Source organism: Planococcus citri, chromosome 1, assembly GCF_950023065.1.
Source record: "Planococcus citri chromosome 1, ihPlaCitr1.1, whole genome shotgun sequence".
Classification (NCBI taxonomy): Eukaryota; Metazoa; Arthropoda; class Insecta; order Hemiptera; family Pseudococcidae; genus Planococcus; species Planococcus citri.
Genome location: NC_088677.1, coordinates 74,355,401 through 74,375,108, shown reverse-complemented (window position 1 = coordinate 74,375,108; position 19,708 = coordinate 74,355,401). Strand labels below are relative to the sequence as shown.

The 19,708-nt window shown below is 34.9% G+C and overlaps 2 protein-coding genes across 8 annotated transcripts; both read left to right on the top strand.

The window, feature by feature from the left end:
• The first annotated feature begins 25 nt into the window (after nucleotides 1-25).
• Nucleotides 26-7,113, top strand: hfw (leucine-rich repeat domain-containing protein hfw). 2 transcript variants are annotated; one of them, XM_065345087.1, is made up of 10 exons: nucleotides 26-202; nucleotides 293-347; nucleotides 476-712; nucleotides 795-1,118; nucleotides 1,285-1,448; nucleotides 1,524-1,736; nucleotides 1,819-1,974; nucleotides 2,245-2,355; nucleotides 5,124-5,201; nucleotides 5,530-7,113. In XM_065345087.1, exons 3-10 carry the CDS (start codon nucleotides 478-480, stop codon nucleotides 5,737-5,739), a joined length of 1,491 nt encoding a protein of 496 aa, XP_065201159.1. In that variant the 5' UTR covers nucleotides 26-202; nucleotides 293-347; nucleotides 476-477; the 3' UTR covers nucleotides 5,740-7,113. The 2 variants fall into 2 exon arrangements, with proteins under 2 accessions (XP_065201159.1, XP_065201151.1); XM_065345079.1 differs by lacking the exon at nucleotides 293-347.
• A 3,858-nt stretch (nucleotides 7,114-10,971) lies between these two features.
• On the top strand, nucleotides 10,972-18,986 carry LOC135832098 (uncharacterized). 6 transcript variants are annotated; one of them, XR_010556279.1, is made up of 3 exons: nucleotides 10,972-11,119; nucleotides 17,548-17,783; nucleotides 18,192-18,986. XR_010556279.1 is itself a non-coding variant. In XM_065345110.1 (3 exons), the coding sequence occupies exons 1-3, from the start codon at nucleotides 11,272-11,274 to the stop codon at nucleotides 18,447-18,449; spliced, it is 498 nt and encodes a 165-aa protein (XP_065201182.1). In that variant the 5' UTR covers nucleotides 11,126-11,271; the 3' UTR covers nucleotides 18,450-18,986. The 6 variants fall into 6 exon arrangements, 2 of the variants coding, with proteins under 2 accessions (XP_065201182.1, XP_065201173.1); XR_010556274.1 differs by having other exon boundaries at nucleotides 10,980-11,220; XM_065345110.1 differs by lacking the exon at nucleotides 10,972-11,119 and adding an exon at nucleotides 11,126-11,275.
• The last annotated feature ends 722 nt before the right edge of the window (nucleotides 18,987-19,708 follow it).

The window sequence follows — 19,708 nt, the reverse complement described above, 5'->3', positions numbered from 1 at the left end:
TTTGTCTTATTTTGTTCATTTGTTGACATTTTTGCTAAATTGCTGATAAGCCTGTTGAATTGAAGTGAAAAAATCTATGATTTATGGTATTAATTAGTTATAATTAGTTCAATAAAATGAAGGTTTAAGAATTTTCCTCACCCTTTTGTTATGTTTCATCGTTCTCTTTTCTGAAAGTTTGAAAATTGATCGCACTGAATAGGTAAGTTACTCATCATCGAACAAAGTTACGTGTTTCTGTGCAGTTGTAACGAATGTTTTTTCTCTCATTCAAAACATTCGTACTTCGTAGATTAAAATAATCACACGTCAATCCACAACAACGAGAATTCATTCACTTCATTTTGGTAATTAGCTAATTACATGGGTTTACATAATATGAATAATCAGTTGCTGTTTCTAAATTGACTACTGATCCGTTCGACTCTTCAATCCAACTAATCACCATATCTGACCCGCTTTGATTGTGTTTCAGACATGCAAGTATCATGGTCCTTTTGGCTGTTGAATATATCGGTTATTATAGTGTTTCTACCCGTTTTCACGTATTGCGACGATCTCAAATGTTTCAACGTACCTCCGGAAAATTGTACTGAAGAATTGAGATTGAAGGAGAAATGTATAAAAACGTTTAGTGATTCAGCTTCCAAACAAATACACTGCTGTAACGTCACAAATGAAAGTGAAATAACATCTTTTCTTAAAGAGCACGGTAGTGATTTTTCTACATTATCTAAATAAGTTACTCCATGTAACCGGATACAGTTAATATTTTGCATTGAAATATTTTTCAGGAGGTTCAGACAAAATTACGGGATTTCATCTGCGTTATTCAAATCTAACTCGTCTTCACCAAAATGTTTTCATCAGTTTGCAGCCTCATCTAGTCTCGTTATCCATAACTGAAACTAGTATTTTGCAGTGGCAAGGAACGTTCAACGAAAATTGGCAGATAAATTGTTTCAATTTTTCTCATAACATTCTGGGTAGCAATATTTCTTCGCAGTTTATTGCAAATTTAACCAAGTTGAAAAATTTTGACATATCCAATAGTAACATAAGTGAAATACCCGAACTTCCCGGGTTTAATTCCAGTGAATTCTTCCTAGACGTTTCAGGTAAATTCATTACTGTAAACTTTCGAATTTACCGATTGACAGATGACAGTTCTCAATATATGTAGTTGCACGTCAATCGGTGAAATTCGAGAGTAAGTACTTGAAAAGAATATCGCCTGTAAAGTACGTAGTAAACATCTTTCTTTCATTACTGGTTTAAATATAGGCAATTTACACATGGCATGCGGCGGGTTAGTAAGATTGACTACGGATAAAAAAAAGACGAAAAAATCGCTTACATTTGTGAACAAAAATGAAACCACATGCGTACCTCCCGATGCTCTTTCGGTTAAAATCAAGTTGGAGGATGTGGAAAGAGGTGTTTCTAGTGTATGTTATTTGCTAATATTTTTTGTAAAAACCATGTCATTGGATTACCTATTTCATTTTCTTCGTTTCTTGCAGACTTTCGATAACTGTCCGGAATTCAACAATAGGAAATGCGAATGTTCTGTAGCTTCGTTGGATCAAACTAAAAACGACAAGGATGCAGTCGTAGAGGTTGAAAGACCTTATTACGTGTATCAAAGTTTAGTCAATTGTTCAAATTTAGGAATGAATTCATTACCGACTACTCTTCCTCCTTATACACGTATACTCGATGTTAGTAGCAACAGTGTAAGTATGGTGCCCTGTTAATTAGCTTCGTTTTATGTATTTGGCAAATCTTAATTGATGAAAATGGTTTTCTATGGTGCAGATAACAAGTCTTGAAGGGATAGGAAACGAAACCTTCAGCAGTCTTACGGAATTATACGCTGATAATAATCAAATCAAAACGCTGAAGCATCTTGAAGCAACTGACTTTTTGGGCATGTTTCAACAGCTTACAGTACGAAATAATAGTATCGATCAAGTAAGTGTATGTGAAGTAGCAGCGCCCAATACGCTGCCTATAACGTGTACTACTACATTATGTTGAAGTAGGTATAGGTGGATGGATAGATAGATAGATCCGAGTTTTAAAATTTGGGAGACTTTAATGCGATCGTGCGTTATATAAATAAGAGTTCTGATTTTCAAGTCGTGTGTTTAGTTTCGATTTATTTAGCCATACCGTTTTCGTTTGCGTCATTTTTTCTACTATATGCGACCGTACTTAATTCAACATACGAATTATCGACAGATTCAAGAGTACTTATTTTCAAATGTTTTCGATCGAAGTTCTGGTGGAGGAAAGCTTATGCTAGCGAAGAATTATTTCAAATGTGATTGCACCACCGCTTCTAAAATTAAGGTACGTACACCTCACTAGAAAATTAACTTATCTCTTGAACGATCGTTAAATCACTCGTTCGAAAGTGCGCTGCATTATCTTATAACGCTTTACATTATGTATCTGATGCCGCCTTATACATATACATATGTACATAGTAGGTACAGTCATTTTAACAAAATTTTCAGTCAAACCTCGGAAAAATTGGGGGAAAGCTGAATTTCACATTATTTGTTCAGATTGGTCTCTAAAACAACCCATCAAAAGTTGTACCCCGCAACTTGACCACTACCACTGCAAGAGGTCATTAACCTTTGCCGATACAGGTTTTTCGGCTGGAAATTTGTTCGAACAAAAATTGTTCTACGCAAAATTTCCTATCAGCATGACCAGTTCAGATTTTCTCAAAATGGCGATCACACCCTTACTAAGGAAGGGGTAAAGTTGTCAATTTTATGAAAATTGTTTTAAAAAATGAAAATCGACAATTTATAAAACGTGAATTCGATTCGCAGTAGACTCGAAAATATTTTGACCAAAGTTGCACACCGAACTTGTCTTCAACCCCCCCGCAAGAGGTCATTAACCTTTGTCAATCTACGATTTTTCGGCTATATCGCCGAAATGAAGGGTCGGATGAAAAAAAGTGATTTGAAATAAAATTGTTCTACGCCAAATTTCCTATAAGTATGACCAGTTCAGTTGTTCGCGAAATTGCGATTTCAGTGGCTTTACTAACAAAATGGCGGCTATTTTGATTGATAAGTCCGCCGAAATCGCAGATTTTGCTTTCCAACTTAAAACTCGGACGACATTTTTAGAAAACGACAAAGTTAGATCGAAAGAGCATGCAAAAATTCATCAGCAGTCCAAATTTCAAGTGCAAAAGTGTATTTTTCTACTTTTGGTAAATTTTTGAAAATCAAAACACCGAACGCGAACGTGAGAAAAAACTCAAAATTTTACCAAATTGATTTAGAATGATGAAATTTGGAATATATCCTATTTTCGACCGGCCAAATCGATTAGAAACTATTTCAAACCATTTTAAGCAGTTCTGGAGCCTCCAGCAGATTTTTGAAACGTGAAATTCCCACAAAATTTCATCAAAAGCAGCCGGAAAGCTAAAATTTATTCTGTAAACTAATTTCAATACGCTAGGGAGTCGACTGCAAGTAGATTTCAAGTCGTTTTGGAGCATCCAGCGACTTTTTGGAAATTACTGGAGCCTCCAGTAGATATTTCAATGCTCGAAATTCCCATAAAAATTTGCCAAACAGAGTTGGAAATCCAAAATTTACCCTGTACTTCAATTTCAATGCGCTATCAAGTCGACTGCAGGTTGGTTCAAGTCATTTTGGAGCTTCCAGCAACTTTTTGAAAATTCTTAGAGCCTCCAACAGATTTTAGAATTTTAAAATTTCATACAAAACAGCTGAAAAGCTAAAATTTACTCTGTAATCTAATTTCAATATACTATGAAGTCGACTACTCGTAGATTTCAACTCGTTTTGGAGCATCCAGCGACTTTTTGGAAATTGCTGGAGCCTCCAGCAGCTATTTCAATGCTTGAAATTTCCATAAAAATTTACCAAACAGAGTTGGAAATCCAAGATTCGCCCTGTACTTTAATTTCAATGCGCTATCAAGTCGACTGCAGGTTGGTTCAAGTCATTTTGGAGCCTCCAGCAACTTTTTGAAAATTCTTAGAGCCTCCAACAGATTTAGAATTTTAAAATTTCATACAAAACAGTTAAAAAGCTGAAAAATTTACTCTGTAACCTAATTTCAATATACTATGAAGTCGACTACTCGTAGATTTCAAGTCGTTTTGGAGCATCCAGCGACTTTCTGGAAATTACTGGAGCCTCCAGCAAATATTTCAATGCTCAAAATTTCCATAAAATTTTACCAAACAGAGACACCCCATTTTTGACATTACTCTGAGGTGGATCACAGGCAGTTTCAATCCGTTTTGGAGCCTCCAGCAGATTTTTAGAAACTTCTGTTTTTCAAAAAATGCCACAAAATCTATCCGAATTAACTTTCTGCTTTTCAACTCCATTTGATGAAATTTTGTAGAAATTGCAAGTTTCAAAAATTTACTGGAGGCTCCAGCAATATCCAAACACTCGGTGAAGGCTACAAAACGGCTTGATATCTACTTACAGTCGACTTCATAGCGTATTAAAATTAGTTTACAGAATAAATTTCCGCTTTCCAACTTCATTTTGATGAAATTTGGTGAGAATTGCAAGTTTCAAAAATGTGCTGGAGGCTCCAGAACTGCTCAAACCGGGTTGAAATCGTTTCCAATCGATTTGGCAGGTCGAAAATAGAGTATATCCAAATTTCAGCTGTATAGCTCAATTTGGTAAAATTTTGATTTTTTTTCTCATTTTTGGCCTAAATTTGAATTTTTAAAAATTTACCAAAAATTGAAAAATATATTTTAACTGAATTGGTCATGCTGATAGGAAATTTTGCGTAGAACAATTTTTGTTCGAACATATTTCCTGTCGGACCCTTCATTTCGGCGATACAGCCGAAAAACCGTTATCAGCAAAGGTTAATGACCTCTGCGGGGTGTAACTTTTGATGGTTTTTTTTAGAGACCAATCTGAACAAATAATGTGAAATTCAGCTTTCCCCCAAATTTTTCCGAGGTTTGATCAAAAATTTTGCTAAAATGACTGAACTTATACATACAGTTGTGTATTTTCTAGTAAGTTTTTTGATTGTATGTTTCTCACTCGGTTGTTATTGTTAATTATTACAACTTTTTACAGATTTGGCTCATGGCTAATAGAAAAAATGTGCCGGATTTTGATCAGATTTACGCCAACTGCGATAACTATCAAGTCAAGGTAATTAAAAGCATATGTTCGTAATTTATGACTATATTTTGACCTTGGGAATTTAAAATTTGGCTTCGTGAATACGAAGGACCGAAAGGACTCAGCTTTATTACTTCACAACTTCTCGTGCGTTCAACAATACTTGAAAGTTGGCCGATGAACATCAACAACGCATTATAAAACTAAATTTCTTAAGATTTTCGACGCGTCGCAATGAAATGGAAGGAAAGGAAAGGGGAACTGTTTCTTTTATTTTACGTTATTCCATAGTTACTCTGGAATTGCATACATTTTTTCGATAGCCTGTCCGTGCTGTAATCGTTATTTTATTTTACAGGTGATTGATTTGAATCCGAAAAATCTTTGTGCAAAACCACATACGTTTAAAGATTACATTCGCTATATAATCGGATTAGAAGTACTCATGTTTGTTTTACTGATCGGTAAAGTGTCGTATGATTATTACGTTTTTAAAACAGCCGGATACCTTCCTTGGCCAGCGTCTAAAATGCCCAAATTACCTTGCGATTGGTGTTTTGAAACGTGAAACGAATCTTCATTGGCTTATTAACGTTTACAGTTTTTCATTTTGAGCTTCAGCTACCTTCACTTTGGCGTGAAAAGTTTTCTCACGATGTTTTATAAATTTTACGTCTTTGATGATTCGACTTTTCAACTTTCATTAGTTAAAAGGAAATTTTTGCGTCCCAACTTTTGTGTAGAATACTCTATTACGTCATTGATTCGTTGTATCCCTTTCGTTTTTATACATTATTTTTTATTCGAGGAAATAAATTTAACTGTGTGAAGACACTTCCGAACCGAAGTTTATGAAGAAGAGAAAGAATTTTCGAACATATCGTAATTTATCAAAGAGCAGTTAAATCTGTTTGTATGCCATCTTTTGAAATTTACAAGATCTCGTTATTTTATTTTACTTTCAAGCTGTTAAAATGTGCCATTTCATATTTTATTTTGAAAAAAAAAATGTAATATATAAATCAAATACTTAGTCTATACTCTACAAAAAATTTTAGGAATATGAAAAATTTGGCTGGTGGGTCCAATAATAATTGTCAAACTAGCGATGATGTAGAAAAATGAAAGAACTGCGTCCCATAATTTTTGTTTGTATCAGCACTAAATTTTTGAACAGCCGAATTTCCTGACTTGGGCTTTTATAGGTTGGTTTTTGAAATCACCTATTATTCTTTATTCACATTTTTTCCATGTCTATTGAAATGAAACATAACGTAGTTGATTCCAATTATCATAAAACATTAAAAATGCTCCAAGTACGAAAGTAAAATGAACTGTTTCAATTTTTTCAAATTTACAGTATAAAAAATCAAGTCAATTCCAAAGAAAACTTGTGATGGGTTGAAATTTTATTCGCCTAAGAAACAAAATTTTGAACTTATGTACCTACTTTTAATACTTAATTTTTATTGTTGTAATTTTAAGATTTAATCAAGCTCAGCTATTATGCATTTCAGTTAGTTCTAAGTATTATTATTATTTTTTTTAATACCTTTACCTGAGTAATGAGTATACTTATACTTGTACCAGTTGTACCTACCTATTTATAGTTACCAAAACTTTTTTAATTATAATTTTACACCACCGTTTTAAAAAAAAAAGGATATAATCTTACATTGAAAATCGAATTCGCACATGACAGATTTTCGCGTGCCTAAATTATCTAATCCTTAAGCGCATACTCTGTTTTTATATAAAATGTTATTTTTATACTTTTTTCTTTTACTTATCGACATTTTTTTTTGTTATTTTTACGAGCAAGGTTTTTTCCAATTTATAGTTTTTGACGACAATTCTGCACCGATTGTTTTCTCGTGTGTTACTTTTATCATATTTTTTATGTATTGTCCTGAATGGAAAATATACCTACCTGTACCGATTATTACGTTTTTTTAAATCAATCGAATGGAAGCAAAAATTAGACTAAATGATTGGCGCAAGTAATGACGTAAATTTGACGTTAAAAACGCTTACAACAATTCGATTTATCGTGTTTTTAGTAGTGTTATAAATTTTATTACATCGTATCAGAGAGTATTCTGACAAACCGAACCGGATTATAGCTATCTTCAAGTGTTTTTATAGATTAAGTGAGAAAAGTTTCTGCTGACGCATGCTAAAATTTATGATTCAACTTAACTGTATCCTTTTTATTTTATTTTATTTTATTTTTTTGGTTCCCCGGACACACAATGTTTCTGGGATTTTCTCAAGAAACATATTTATTTACATCTTAAATCTAAGACTGAATCTAAACAAAATGTAATATCTTAATTTATCCCTAATCCTAGATCTAAGATGCAGGGGGGAGGCGGGTTGTCCACTACAACTCATACCCCCCTAGGCGGTTGCCAAGGACCCAATCACAATCACCCAACCAGGCTTCGTTATTCACACATGCCCATCAGGTAGACTGACTGACTGAGTGCCCCAACCCATCTTGGGAAAAGGATTTTAGGTAGGAGAATTTTGTGTCTGGGGGGGGGGGGTCAACAAGTGTTGGTCTCACCTTTGCATTACACGAGTTTCGGCTATGTGGAGACGTTTGCGAGGAGGCTGGTGCACTTGGCACTTGCTAAGGGCTTCACATCAGCCTCTCACATTGGACTTGAGAGTACAATACTAGATACTAGATATGACTAATTATTTTAGGCTGAAAAATTTAGGAAAATAATATGTATGATTTGTTAACTTGGTCTACTTTGCAAATATGTACAGCATTATAATACAAGAAAGACACCCACACTAAATTAATTTAAGCTTATGGTTTTGAGAAAAATATATTTAGGGCATGCATAGGTATTGAAAAATCGAACTGTACCTAGTTATTTACAGCTTGAAGTAATGCATTGTAATGGGTTGTTTACAGGGCTTCTTCCAGTCGATGTTTGGTTGGTAGATCAGGATTGAAGCTGTTCCTCCTTCTGGGTGCATACTAGCTCTGACAGTAACTTGGTGGTCCCTGAAGCATTCAAAGATTCGATGATGGCTTGTTTCACTGTTGGCCACTCCAGTTTATCCAGACCACACCCCAGACTTGGTGCTGCTATCTTTTTTATCTTGAGTTGGTTGCATTTGGCAGCAAGTGCTTTCATCGTTGTTACAAAGTCCTAGATTGACGGCTTGGCTTATCATTGTACTGTTCTTTGGTGATGTCGTAAAGGATGTAATTTCCACCTTTTTTGATCTCAACTACTTCACCAACCTTAGCATCCCTTGACCTCAGAGTGTCCTGGTTGCCAAAGGCTTGTTTGAACAGGAGCGCAATGCCCTTAGACCAGGGATGAGGCCCCGAACGATTTTTTTTCGGGTTCCGGGTTCCGGGGCTTGGGCTTTCAATCAAAAATTTATTAGGTCTTGGGCTTGGATTAGGGCCCAGGAAACTTTGGGTTTGGGTTTCAGGGCTCAGTGTCCAGGGCTTGAATGAAGCGTTCGGGGCTTTCCGGGGCTTTTTGGGGCTTGAAATTGTAATTTTAATGAAGAATAAAGTAAAATCTTCAGCGTATTTGATTTTCTGTTGAAAAAAAAATTTCAGGGCAGATTCCGATTGTTTTTTTTTTCAAAATTATTTGAATGAAACTGTTTTTTTTTTCAATCAGAATTAAGTAAATTTTCTGGAATTTTAAATTATTGTCCAAATTTTTCGTATTTTCAAGTACATTTTTCAAAGAACACTGAACTACCTATAGAATATAAATACCTACTGTACCAAAAACCCCTTAAAATATCAAACTTTTTGCTAAAGTTCTGAATTTTTTTTGAAAATCATCTTTTTTGACTATTGAGAATTGAGATGCACTAAACGGTAATTACAATAGAAATTCACAAAATTCACACAAGCCCCAAAAAGCCCTGATCGCAGATTGGGTTTCGGGGCTCACGTTCTGGGCTTGGGAATATAAATAATGTAAGTACCTACCAAAAACCCCTTGAAAGTTAAAATATCAAACTTTTTGCTTAAGTTGTAATTTTTTTTTTGAAAATCATATTTTTTGACTTTTGAGATGCACAGAACGGTAATTATGTACAATAGAAATTTTCAAAATTTACAAGCCCCGAAAAGCCCTAAAAAGCCCTGATCACAGTTTGGGTTTCGGGGCTTATGTTCTGGGCTTGGTTTTCAGAGGAAAAGGTTTCGGGCTTTGGGCCAGGGCTTTGTGGGTTACAGTTTTTAAGGTTTTGGGGCTTGGACATTCGGGCTTCAAGGAAATAATTGGGGCTTTTTCGGGTTTTGGGTCCTGGTCCTGGGCCGGGCCTCATCCCTGCTTTAGACATCCTGAAGTCTCAGCTGACACAATGGGCCAGGGCAAACAGCGGGTGTATTGTCTAAACAGATCATCCTCTAATTCCTCCATGGTGAAGATCCCATTTGATTTGGTCTCTATTAGAGCTGAAAACGGCGCTCGCTGACAGCGGGTAACTATCGTATCCATATCGTAAATTCTCGCTACTCGGTAGTAGCGGGTAGCAAATTGAAAAAATGTCACACTGGTTCAGGATATAACTAGTAGCGCATTGAATGCGTAGCTGGTGTACTGGCATGACATCATCATTGTCATCAATCATGTCAAATGTCAATCACACAATATACGAACGACAGGTGTCGAAGTGTAACTCCTCCCACTTATGCATTATCAAATTTTGGGGTGCGTGCGCAGACCAAGTGCGAAAACATTCGGGTTGTACTCGCTATACGCTACTATCTATATCCGAATCAACCCGATACAACCACTAGCGGGTTTAGCCGGTATTTTAACCAGATACCGGTAAGCGGGTAGTGTAACCGTTTTCAGCTCTAGTCTCTATCTATCCCCAGTTAGAGTGTTAGATTTTCTTTTCTAGTTTCTTCTCAGCTTGTTTGAGAACTTTCTCCACCACAGCCGGGGTTATTTGGCCCATCTGTAGGTAACCGCTGTAGGGCAGTAGACAACCCACAGTGGCTGGCCCGACTGGGTGGTAGAATCTCTCTTTTATCCCTCTTAGTACAAGGTACTGCATTGTGGGTTGGTATACATGATGTGAAAATATTGGAGAGTAGGGATGGCCCAGTTTACTATCAGTGATCAACCAGATCAACTGATCACTGATCCATTGCCTTTTCAACTATGTTACATGCCACGGTTTTTGATATCAGCAAAGTGTTTACTAAGAATCAATTGTGGACTTAGAGTTGTCCAACCTTGGTACGGAATCACCCCATCTCTTGTCAATTCATCTGGTGGGTGACAGTGATGGAACCAACTCAGGTTCAGACAGCAGTATCTATGGTGATTGGTGAAAGGCACTTACTCGATGTAACTTTCCATCAGGCAATGCAACCATGTCAAGAGGCCACATCAACCCCTGTTGATAGGGTCAGAACATCTAAAATCCAATCCCTAGCCAACCCAGCAGCCCGTGCCAACCTTAGAAATGATAAAAAAAAAACCTGTATCCTTATAAAATGTATTCTTATAGGTACCTTACTAGTAAATTTTTTGAATCTTGTTCTCAAAATTTTAAAAATATTTTCCTAGTTATGATTGAGATGTAAAATCTATTTCTAAAATTGGCGATTTCAATTTTGCTTATCAAAACGTACAAGCAGACTGATTTTTTTTCAATTCTAATTCGAGAGATTGAGACCTTCGCTGTTTGTTTCTAGATATTTTGAAATTTAGATAAATATTTGTTTTTCATCTAGTAGGTACAGAAAACGAACCAACTTAAAGAAACACTTTTATGATAACAAAGCAAATGTTCTGTGTGAATTCTACCAGTTATTATGATACGAATTAATCCATGTACGTATGCGAGCGTAAAATTATTTCAAGTATGAAATTTGCGATGTCAGTAAAAGTGATGTTTGTAATAAACGATCCATACTTCAACTCTTAACTATATTGCAGGTATGTATGCACACTGCATGTGAAGTGAAGTTGTTCAGAAAATAATATTCCCAATAATTCGTAGTCGTGCTTACGGATGTACATATGTACTTGTAAAGTAGGTAGGTAGTGTGCGAGTAGTTCAGTATTCGCGGTTTAGACATCTGTGTACTATGCGTAAGTTCAAAATATGTTTGTGCATTACGTACTGTAGTAGATAAACGGACTTTACTGTCTTCATAATTAATACGAATATAATATGTACGGATACTAGACGTGGAAGGCTATGCTTGATCTTGTGCTATTGTAATGATATATGGTCGCTTGTTGCATACTATGCGAATGTGTGTTTTTTGTTTTTTTGTTCACCAGTTGCATTACCAATTGCCAGATGTACGTCTAACCTACTATTCCAAATAACACGATAACTACCTACCTACCCTATTTTACGAATATGCTAGATACTCAACAGATGAGTAAAAGTAATGTAAAAATTATCCGAAACTGATGAATTTTTACATTTGAAATACATCTTCAGTTCTGTCACACGCAGGTGTAATATTAGGTATAGGTATAAGTTATTACTCGAATATAAGCCATGGATGAATTGTCGAGCTTAAAAATAAACTCGCGGTATTCTTTGCAGAGCACTCAAAAAACGCTATGACGTATTGAATAACTATTATACGTAGGTATAATGTAGCGTATACCACGTAGTATGTAATGTACATAGTTAGTATAGTTCTTTTCTCACCTGATGTGGCTCTCTATACAGTTCAATTGTCATACGATTAAAGTGCGCGCTTCCCTTTATCAGAGTTATTTGCATATCTGCAAGTGTCACTGATTAGATACTTCTCTCTTTTTTAAAATGAGTAATTAATTTTTTAGCAGCGTTCATAAGTTTTCGAGCACTCCTACCCTACCGTCGTCGTTTGCACGCTTTTTAACGCTTACATATACCTACATATGTTTCCAGGTGTAAGCTATACCTTCAATACCGTTCATTATACTGAATCAGGTATGATATTTTAATTCGTAGAAGTATATATAAAAGACAGACTCAGGAAATATTTAAATTAGATAGGTAATTATTTGATTTCTTTCAACTTTAATTCATTTTTTAAAAATTGTCTCTTACTCGCTTTTTTGAATAGGTACTTACGCCGTATTTTGTGGCATTTACAAATTTGAGTGTAGATAGACAATTTTTTCTATCTCTCCTTTCATTTTCTTGAATTAGGCACAAATACCTCTCTCCGCTTCCCCAAAAAGATAATTCACAGTAAAATTTTATTATCATTGTCAATACCTAATTACCGAATAGGTAGCTAAACGACAAACCTATTTATGAAATGTTTCGACAGAAACAAAAGGCAAATCTACATATAAGATATTTATGCCCTTCAAGAATAGTCTGCTGTATCCTGCACCTGTCGTTTACCACATTTTAAAAACGTAATTATACATAAAAAAATATATATATTTTTAAGAAAATAATTAGTTATTAGAATATACGGTCTATTTTGTAATCAATTTTGTATAGGGTACCATAACTGACAAATTAAAAAAAAAGAAACATTTTTTAAGCAAAACCAAGTTGAAAAATTTTGAAAAAGTAGATATGATACAATCAACGTTAAGAAGTGTAGAAAAATGGTGATTTTTTGCCATCGTATTTTCTTTGCTCTTTTTTTTCAACGATTATGAGACGATATGTAAAACAAACCAAACCAACTTTTGAAAATCATCAAACACGTAAAATGGGTTACACAATTATTCATGCCGAACAATTGCAATTTTTCAAAACGAGAACATAAAAAACCGACAGCAACATAATTCAATTACCTACCAATCTATTAAAAAATCAATTTCCATTGATAAAATTCCTACTTACGCGGTTTTGCCTACTAGGTGTTTCTACTAGTCAAGGGACTTGGAACCCATGATAAAGATAAGTCTGTTTTGCGAGTAGGACAATAAAATTCAGATTTAATTAATTTAGTCATCTGCTTATCAGGTGAATTGTACCAAATATTTGTACGTAGATACCTACTTAAGTTATGATTCTTTCCATTACGCTAAAAAATGAAACGAAGAAAACCACTTGGAACATGTTAAAAATAGCATCAGAAAGCTTAGCATTCAAATCATTCAAAATTATCATAAAAGGTAGGTATAGGAGGATAAGGTACGGTTTTGGGCCCAAAAAATGGATTTTGACGTGGGTTACCCATGATGAAAAGATACTCTGAAAAAATTTTCAGACCCCAGACCTTTTTTTCAGGGAGTGGGAGGGGCCAAAATGTGTTTTTTAAACTTTATTTTGCAGTTTTTCGCCAAATGTAGATAAAAATTTCGCGTTTTTTTGTATAACTTCTTAAGGGTGAGTGGAAGCCCCTGAAATTTTTTCAAAATTTTTTGGATCATTTTTCACCCAATTGTGGCGTTTTGAAAATTTTGAACGACAATTTTGTAAAGAAGTTGCGGAAGTACAGTCGCCATTTTCCCCCCTAAAATACGTTTTTTAGTCAACATTACATCATGAAAGTTTCAGCGAGTTTGAGTTGGTGCAACATTGTTAAAAAAAATAAAAACTGGCCACGCGTCATATTTGCCGGGGGTGGCTGTGATAGTCCACGGCGCTATCGTGGGAAGTTACGTAGCGTTCGCGCGCGTTAACCTGCATTCATGATTCTCTCGTAGTCAGGTCAAATATGGGGGAAAATGGGTGAACCACATACTCGTAATTCGGTTCAAAGATTTTTCTGGTGAATATTGTCCCCCGCCCTTACCCTTAGTGCAGATCACCCTTCCCACAGTGGATCAAACCACTTCAAAATCAGTGTTTCGTCTAAAACTCGGTGAAACTTTCAAGATGTAATGTTGACTAAAAAACGTATTTTAGGGGGGAAAATGGCGACTGCTACTTCCGCAACTTCTTTACAAAATGGCCTTTCAAAATTTTCAAAACGCCATAATTTGGTAAAAATGGTCCAAAAAATTTTGAAAAAATTTCAGGGGCTTCCCCTCACCCTTAAGAAGTTATACATACAAAAAAACGTGAAATTTTTATCTACATTTGGAGAAAAACTGGAAAATGAAGTTTAAAAAACACATTTTGGCCCCTCCCACTCCCTGAAAAAAAGGTCTGGGGGTCTGAAAATTTTTTCAGCGTATCTTCTCATCATAGGTAACTTTTGGGGTAACCCACGTCAAAATCCATTTTTGGGCCCAAAACCGTACCTTATCCTCCTATACCCAATGAAAGGGAGTCCCGATAAGGCCACTTTTTGGGCCCCTCACAGTTATCGACTCGACTACTCTTAAAATGTTGTAATAAATGTCCCAAATACGAATCCGTGGTTAGTTAACCCAAAATGACCATTTTTTGGGCTCCAGGGGTTCCCAAAGTTGTGAATAAAAAAAAGAATTTTAGGAACCACTGAGTATCATTTTCAAAAACTGGGGGGGGGGTTGATTTTTGGAAAATTTTAGAACCACCATTTTGAACCTACCCCTTTGAGCCCCCCTAAAAAGCTTTTTACAGTTTATTAATATCTGAAAGACCTTCATCTTACCAAATTTTGAGCTCAATAAAATTTTGCGCTGGTACTCAAAAATCCAATTTTTCAATTTTTCGTAATTTCGATATTTTGGGAACCCCTGGCAAACTGGAAACCTGCAATTTGCGCCAAACGTAAGTTTTGAGGTATATATTCAATAATCTAGATGAAAAAGGTAAATTAAGCTCCCTGTATATTCGTAATTTTGAACCCTTTTTTTACAGCCCCCCACTTTGGGCACCCCTAAAAAAGGCGTTTATGCATATTTTTTCAAAAAAATTGAAGAATTTACATTTGAAACACACTAGCAAGTGCTGGATAACTTTTCATTTGATTTTTCCTGTAATTTTCAAAATTGAGCTATTTTGGGTCAAATTCTGAGATTCAACTCTTCGAAAAGATGTTAAATCACGTTTTCAGGATTTCAACGGAGTATAAATCTCAGAATTTGACCCAAAATAGCTCAATTTTGAAAGTTACAGGAAAAATCAAATGAAAAATTATCGAGCACTTGCTATAGTGTGTTTCAAATGTTCTTCAATTTTTTTGAAAAAATATGCATAAACGCCTTTTTTAGGGGTGCCCAAAGGGGGGGGGGCTCTAAAAAAAGGGTTCAAAATTACGATTATACAGGGAGCTTAATTTAACTTTTTCATCTAGATTATTGAATATATACCTCAAAACGTTACGTTCGGCGCAAATCGCAGGTTTCCAGTTTGCCAGGGGTTCCCAAAATATCGAAATTACGAAAAATTGAAAAATTGGATTTTTGAGTAGGGGTAACGGCCCTATTCTTTTACCCCCCTAAGGACATATCTTGAAATTTCTTCTGACCTAATGAAGCTAGAGAAAAACTGAAAAGCGCATTGAAATCAGCAAACATTCGTTGACAAGATTCAGTGTTTGCCAAAAGTTTAATTTCATTAGGTTCGCCAGAAAAAATTTTTTTTTGCAAAAAAAAACGAGTTCGCAATTTTTTTTACCCCCATTATCGCTATTTCGTTTACCCCCGTTCGCTATTTTTTTTACCCCCCAATTTTTTCTGTGTTTTCAATAGTAACAACGTAGATTCAACGTTTCCTGACAAATTATTAATTAATCATGCCAAAAAGTGCCTTTTCCGTTATCATTAGTGTATTCATTGCTTGAAAATCTAATTGAGAATAAAATTGAGAATTTATAAAGATTATTTGTGCAAATTTTCAACAAAACAATAATTTAATACACGTATTTTTGGTCTCTAAAATTCCTGGACCACCAGATGAACGCATTTTTTTCTCAAGAAACTATTTTTTAGAAATTTTTTGCGGATATAGATGGTAAAAAATTGCTGTGATAGTTCCTGCTACAATTTTCTGTTTCCATGTTATTGCTATACTTAAGGTCTTCAATTTTGTACCCGTTTTTGTTTTGTTTGCTTTCACAGACAACCTACATATATTAGAGGGATATCAATCATTTATTCAATTTTTTTGGTTGATTGTTTACATTGATGTAATCAACTGTAGAAAGTGTTTTTTAGACAATATTATTTACAAAAGTTCAGAGCCATACATTCAAAACTTCCTCAAAAATGAATAAAATTTATATCACGCCTTTAAACAGTCTTCAGCGAGCAAAAATTCTGAAAATAGTGGGGGGTAAAAAAATTAGAGAACAAAAATTAATATGGATTTTCTATTTTTTTACCCGGTAAAAAAAATAGAAAAGTGGGCTTGAATCGTTCCCTATTTTTTTACCCCCTCTAAAAATTTTAAGAAAACAATTTTGATGAAAACTAACCAGCTCATCTAATAGACCAGAGTGTGTAGAATTCAGCGATGTACTCACGAACTCATTTTGATGGAAATTAGTGCGTCCAATCCTTAAAATCAAAACACACTTTTTTAAAATTTTGTTAAGAAAATCGACTAAAATTCACATCACATTTTTCAAAGTCCTCTGAACCATGAAGATTAAATGGAAAATGCAGTTTTTCAAAGGCATTGTGTTCCAAAAGAACCACAAAACATGTTGATATGGTTTTCAATTCGATTCATGACTTTGGTGGCTTATTTTTCAGAAAATGCTTGGGGGATAAAAAAAACTAGAGAGGGTAAAAAAACTGGGCCGTTACCCCTACCAGTGCAAAATTTTATTGTGCTCAAAATGTGGTAAGATGAAGGTCTTTCAGATATTAATAAACTGTAAAAAGCTTTTTAGGGGGGCTCAAAGGGGTAGGTTCAAAATGGTGATTCCAAAATTTTCCAAAAATCAACCCCCCAAAGTTTTTGAAAATGATACTCAGTGGTTCCTAAAATTCTGTTTTTATTCACAACTTTGAGAACCCCTGGAGCCCAAAAAATGGTCGTTTTGGGTTAACTAACCACGGATTCGTATTTGAGACATTTATTACAACATTTTAAGAGTAGTCGAGTCGATAACTGTGAGGGGGCCAAAAAGTGGCCTTATCGGGACTACTCCTTTCAGCAAAATTAGTTGAGTAAATTTCTATTTTTTATAAAACATCGCGTGATAACGTTAAAAATATCTTTGAAACGTTGGTTTAAAAATGTCAAAAATGACTGGAACATGCTTACTAAATAGCATTTTACCTATTAAAAATGATTGAAAATCACGAAAAACTGATATAGTAATTTTAGCAAGAGCTTGGAGAAATTTTGTGAAAACTACAAAAAACGTCGTTGAAGCATTCTGAAATTGACATTAAAACACTTGAATGAAAATGTTTCATTTTACAAAATTTGAGGTAGGGTAGGTACTACATAGGTAGGTAGGTAGGTATACTTATGCTGACACAGCAGCTGACCTCGTAAATTGTCTAAATGTTTCTGCAAAAAAATCTAGATCCGTGCCCGTGCTCATTTTTTTTTTAAATTGCAGGTTCGAGAAACAGCAACATGGTTCAATCATATCTAGACGATACAACTTTACGACTGATGGGGATGTTGATGACAATCAGTTTAGGAATATTCACAATCTTATTTCTATACGTGTTGTACAATATGACAGTGAATGTTGCCGGCACCACGATCGCAATGTTATTTTTCATCTCATTGGCTTTTTTTATTGTCTTAATGAAAACCTTCAAACTACTGGGGAAGTTCATATCACATTCAGTAAGTTCACTGTATGTATTGTTGAATAATTTTAATATGATGTTGCTGCTACTTACCCTCTCTGTGCTTACTAAAATCAACAAAAGATAAAGATTCATCACCGTAGTAGGTCTAGGTATATGTACATCATTATACCGCTGAGTACCTACTTAACTCATGTACAAGCTGTATCTTCCCTACTACGCATTATTCGGTTTTAAATTCTTGAAACTTGATACACTTCGTCGTGTTAGGTCTCAACAGTGAAACACCGGAAATGAAAAACTCGAAGTTTTCTCGTATATATACCCAAAAGTATAGTCTCGTGTATTTTCTACTGAAAATTGCTTAATAAAACTCAAAAAAGTCAAACAGTATCGTCTGCATGATCAATCATTTTTCTAACTTCATGATCACTTTTATTCGCAGCAACAGATTTCAGAACACGAATCACAATCAGGAATTCCGACTATTAGCGAAATAATCAGCCATCCTCGAGCAAGACATGACTCAGCACCTCCACCTTACGAAGAGGCGATAAAGAATTTCAATAGTCCAATACAGACGCAGAGCAACACTCCTGACGTACCATTTACGACCACTTTATCCTCACCAGTGCCACATCAACAAAACACAGTTGTGAATTATTCCAGGTGTACTGTCTCGATGCAAATACCCGCTGAATAATTTTAAATAACATCATCTCATTCAGTACCACATATGTATGAATAATCGGTGACAATTGAAAAGGATCTCCAAGTAAAGGGCTGTCAGTATAATGTTGAATTCTGGTAGCCTGATACGTTACCAATCTCGAGCCCCCGAAGAGTACAATTTTGATATTGTTGAGTCATGTGTTTATAATCAGGTTGCGTCAGATGTTTAACAAAGGCTCGTTTTTTTTTTTTGTCTTTGATTAACAACCTGTAATCGAGATTTTCTTGCGGACGAAATGAGGATTCCGGAAAAATAATAGGTATGCGAATAATGCAAATTGCGATGCAAAGTTGATGGTATTGATATGACTGTATCACAATCATTGAGTATTTTTGGAGAATTGTTACTTAGCTGGCTACCAAGATTTTGTCCGCGTAATATTTTACTTGAATATTATTATTTTTATGGCTAAAGTGAAAATGTGATATCTAATTTTAAGTATAGGTTATAGCTTCTCGTTGACTCGATACCAGGTTGTTGAAATAGCATTAAATAGTTACCTAGCAATTGTGTCTCTGAATTCTTTTTTTGAAAGAGTACAGCTGAATTTTTACGGTAGGTACCTAGTGAATGATGCACATTAAATTTTTATCCGATCGACGAAAGTCTTCCTTGAGGAAATTGACTTAACGACCTGAAAAAGGTAGTAAAATTCAACTAATTGTTCTGTCAAGTTTGCACTTTAAGGTGGCAGAACTTTTAAACAATCTCGAGGACCCCATTATTTTATGACTTAAAATTGTAGAGATTTTTGTCCTCTTTCCAATGGTACTAAATTTTTTGAAATCCGCGAAAGTCTTCCTTGACTTAAAAGGTAACAAAATTCAGCCCGATTGAATCAGAATCGAACGTCTGAATCTGTAACAGTTCGCAATGAGTCGCCACTTCAGTGAAACTGCTGCATTCGAATTTCGACATAAAAAATTAATTTCACTATAGAGCCCTAGTTTCATTCCTGAATTCTCATTTTACGGTTTTTCAAAAAATGGCTAAACATGCAAGTGAACGTAAATTTTTCAAATGACTTCAATAAATAATTGTAACAAGAGAAATAGATAGTTTCGGGATGGTCGAAAATTATTATTATTTACATTACTTTACAACACAGTCCAAACGCAACAATAACAAAATTAAGTAAAACAACCACAACAAAAATATAATTAAAAAAACGAGTATTCATAACAGTCAATACATACCTAGTTAAAATGATAAAATTATCAATAAAAAGC

Bases quoted from the DNA above. Each gene is read 5' to 3' on its own strand.
- hfw (XM_065345079.1), top strand. From the start codon at position 478: ATGCAAGTATCATGGTCCTTTTGGCTGTTGAATATATCGGTTATTATA. The intron at 1,119-1,284 runs GTAAATTCATTA...GTTTAAATATAG, and splicing joins ATTCTTCCTAGACGTTTCAG to GCAATTTACACATGGCATGC. The intron at 1,737-1,818 runs GTAAGTATGGTG...TCTATGGTGCAG, and splicing joins TCGATGTTAGTAGCAACAGT to ATAACAAGTCTTGAAGGGAT.
- LOC135832098 (XM_065345101.1), top strand. From the start codon at position 12,068: ATGTTTCCAGGTGTAAGCTATACCTTCAATACCGTTCATTATACTGAA. The intron at 12,120-17,547 runs GTATGATATTTT...TTTAAATTGCAG, and splicing joins CGTTCATTATACTGAATCAG to GTTCGAGAAACAGCAACATG. The intron at 17,784-18,191 runs GTAAGTTCACTG...TTTTATTCGCAG, and splicing joins GGAAGTTCATATCACATTCA to CAACAGATTTCAGAACACGA.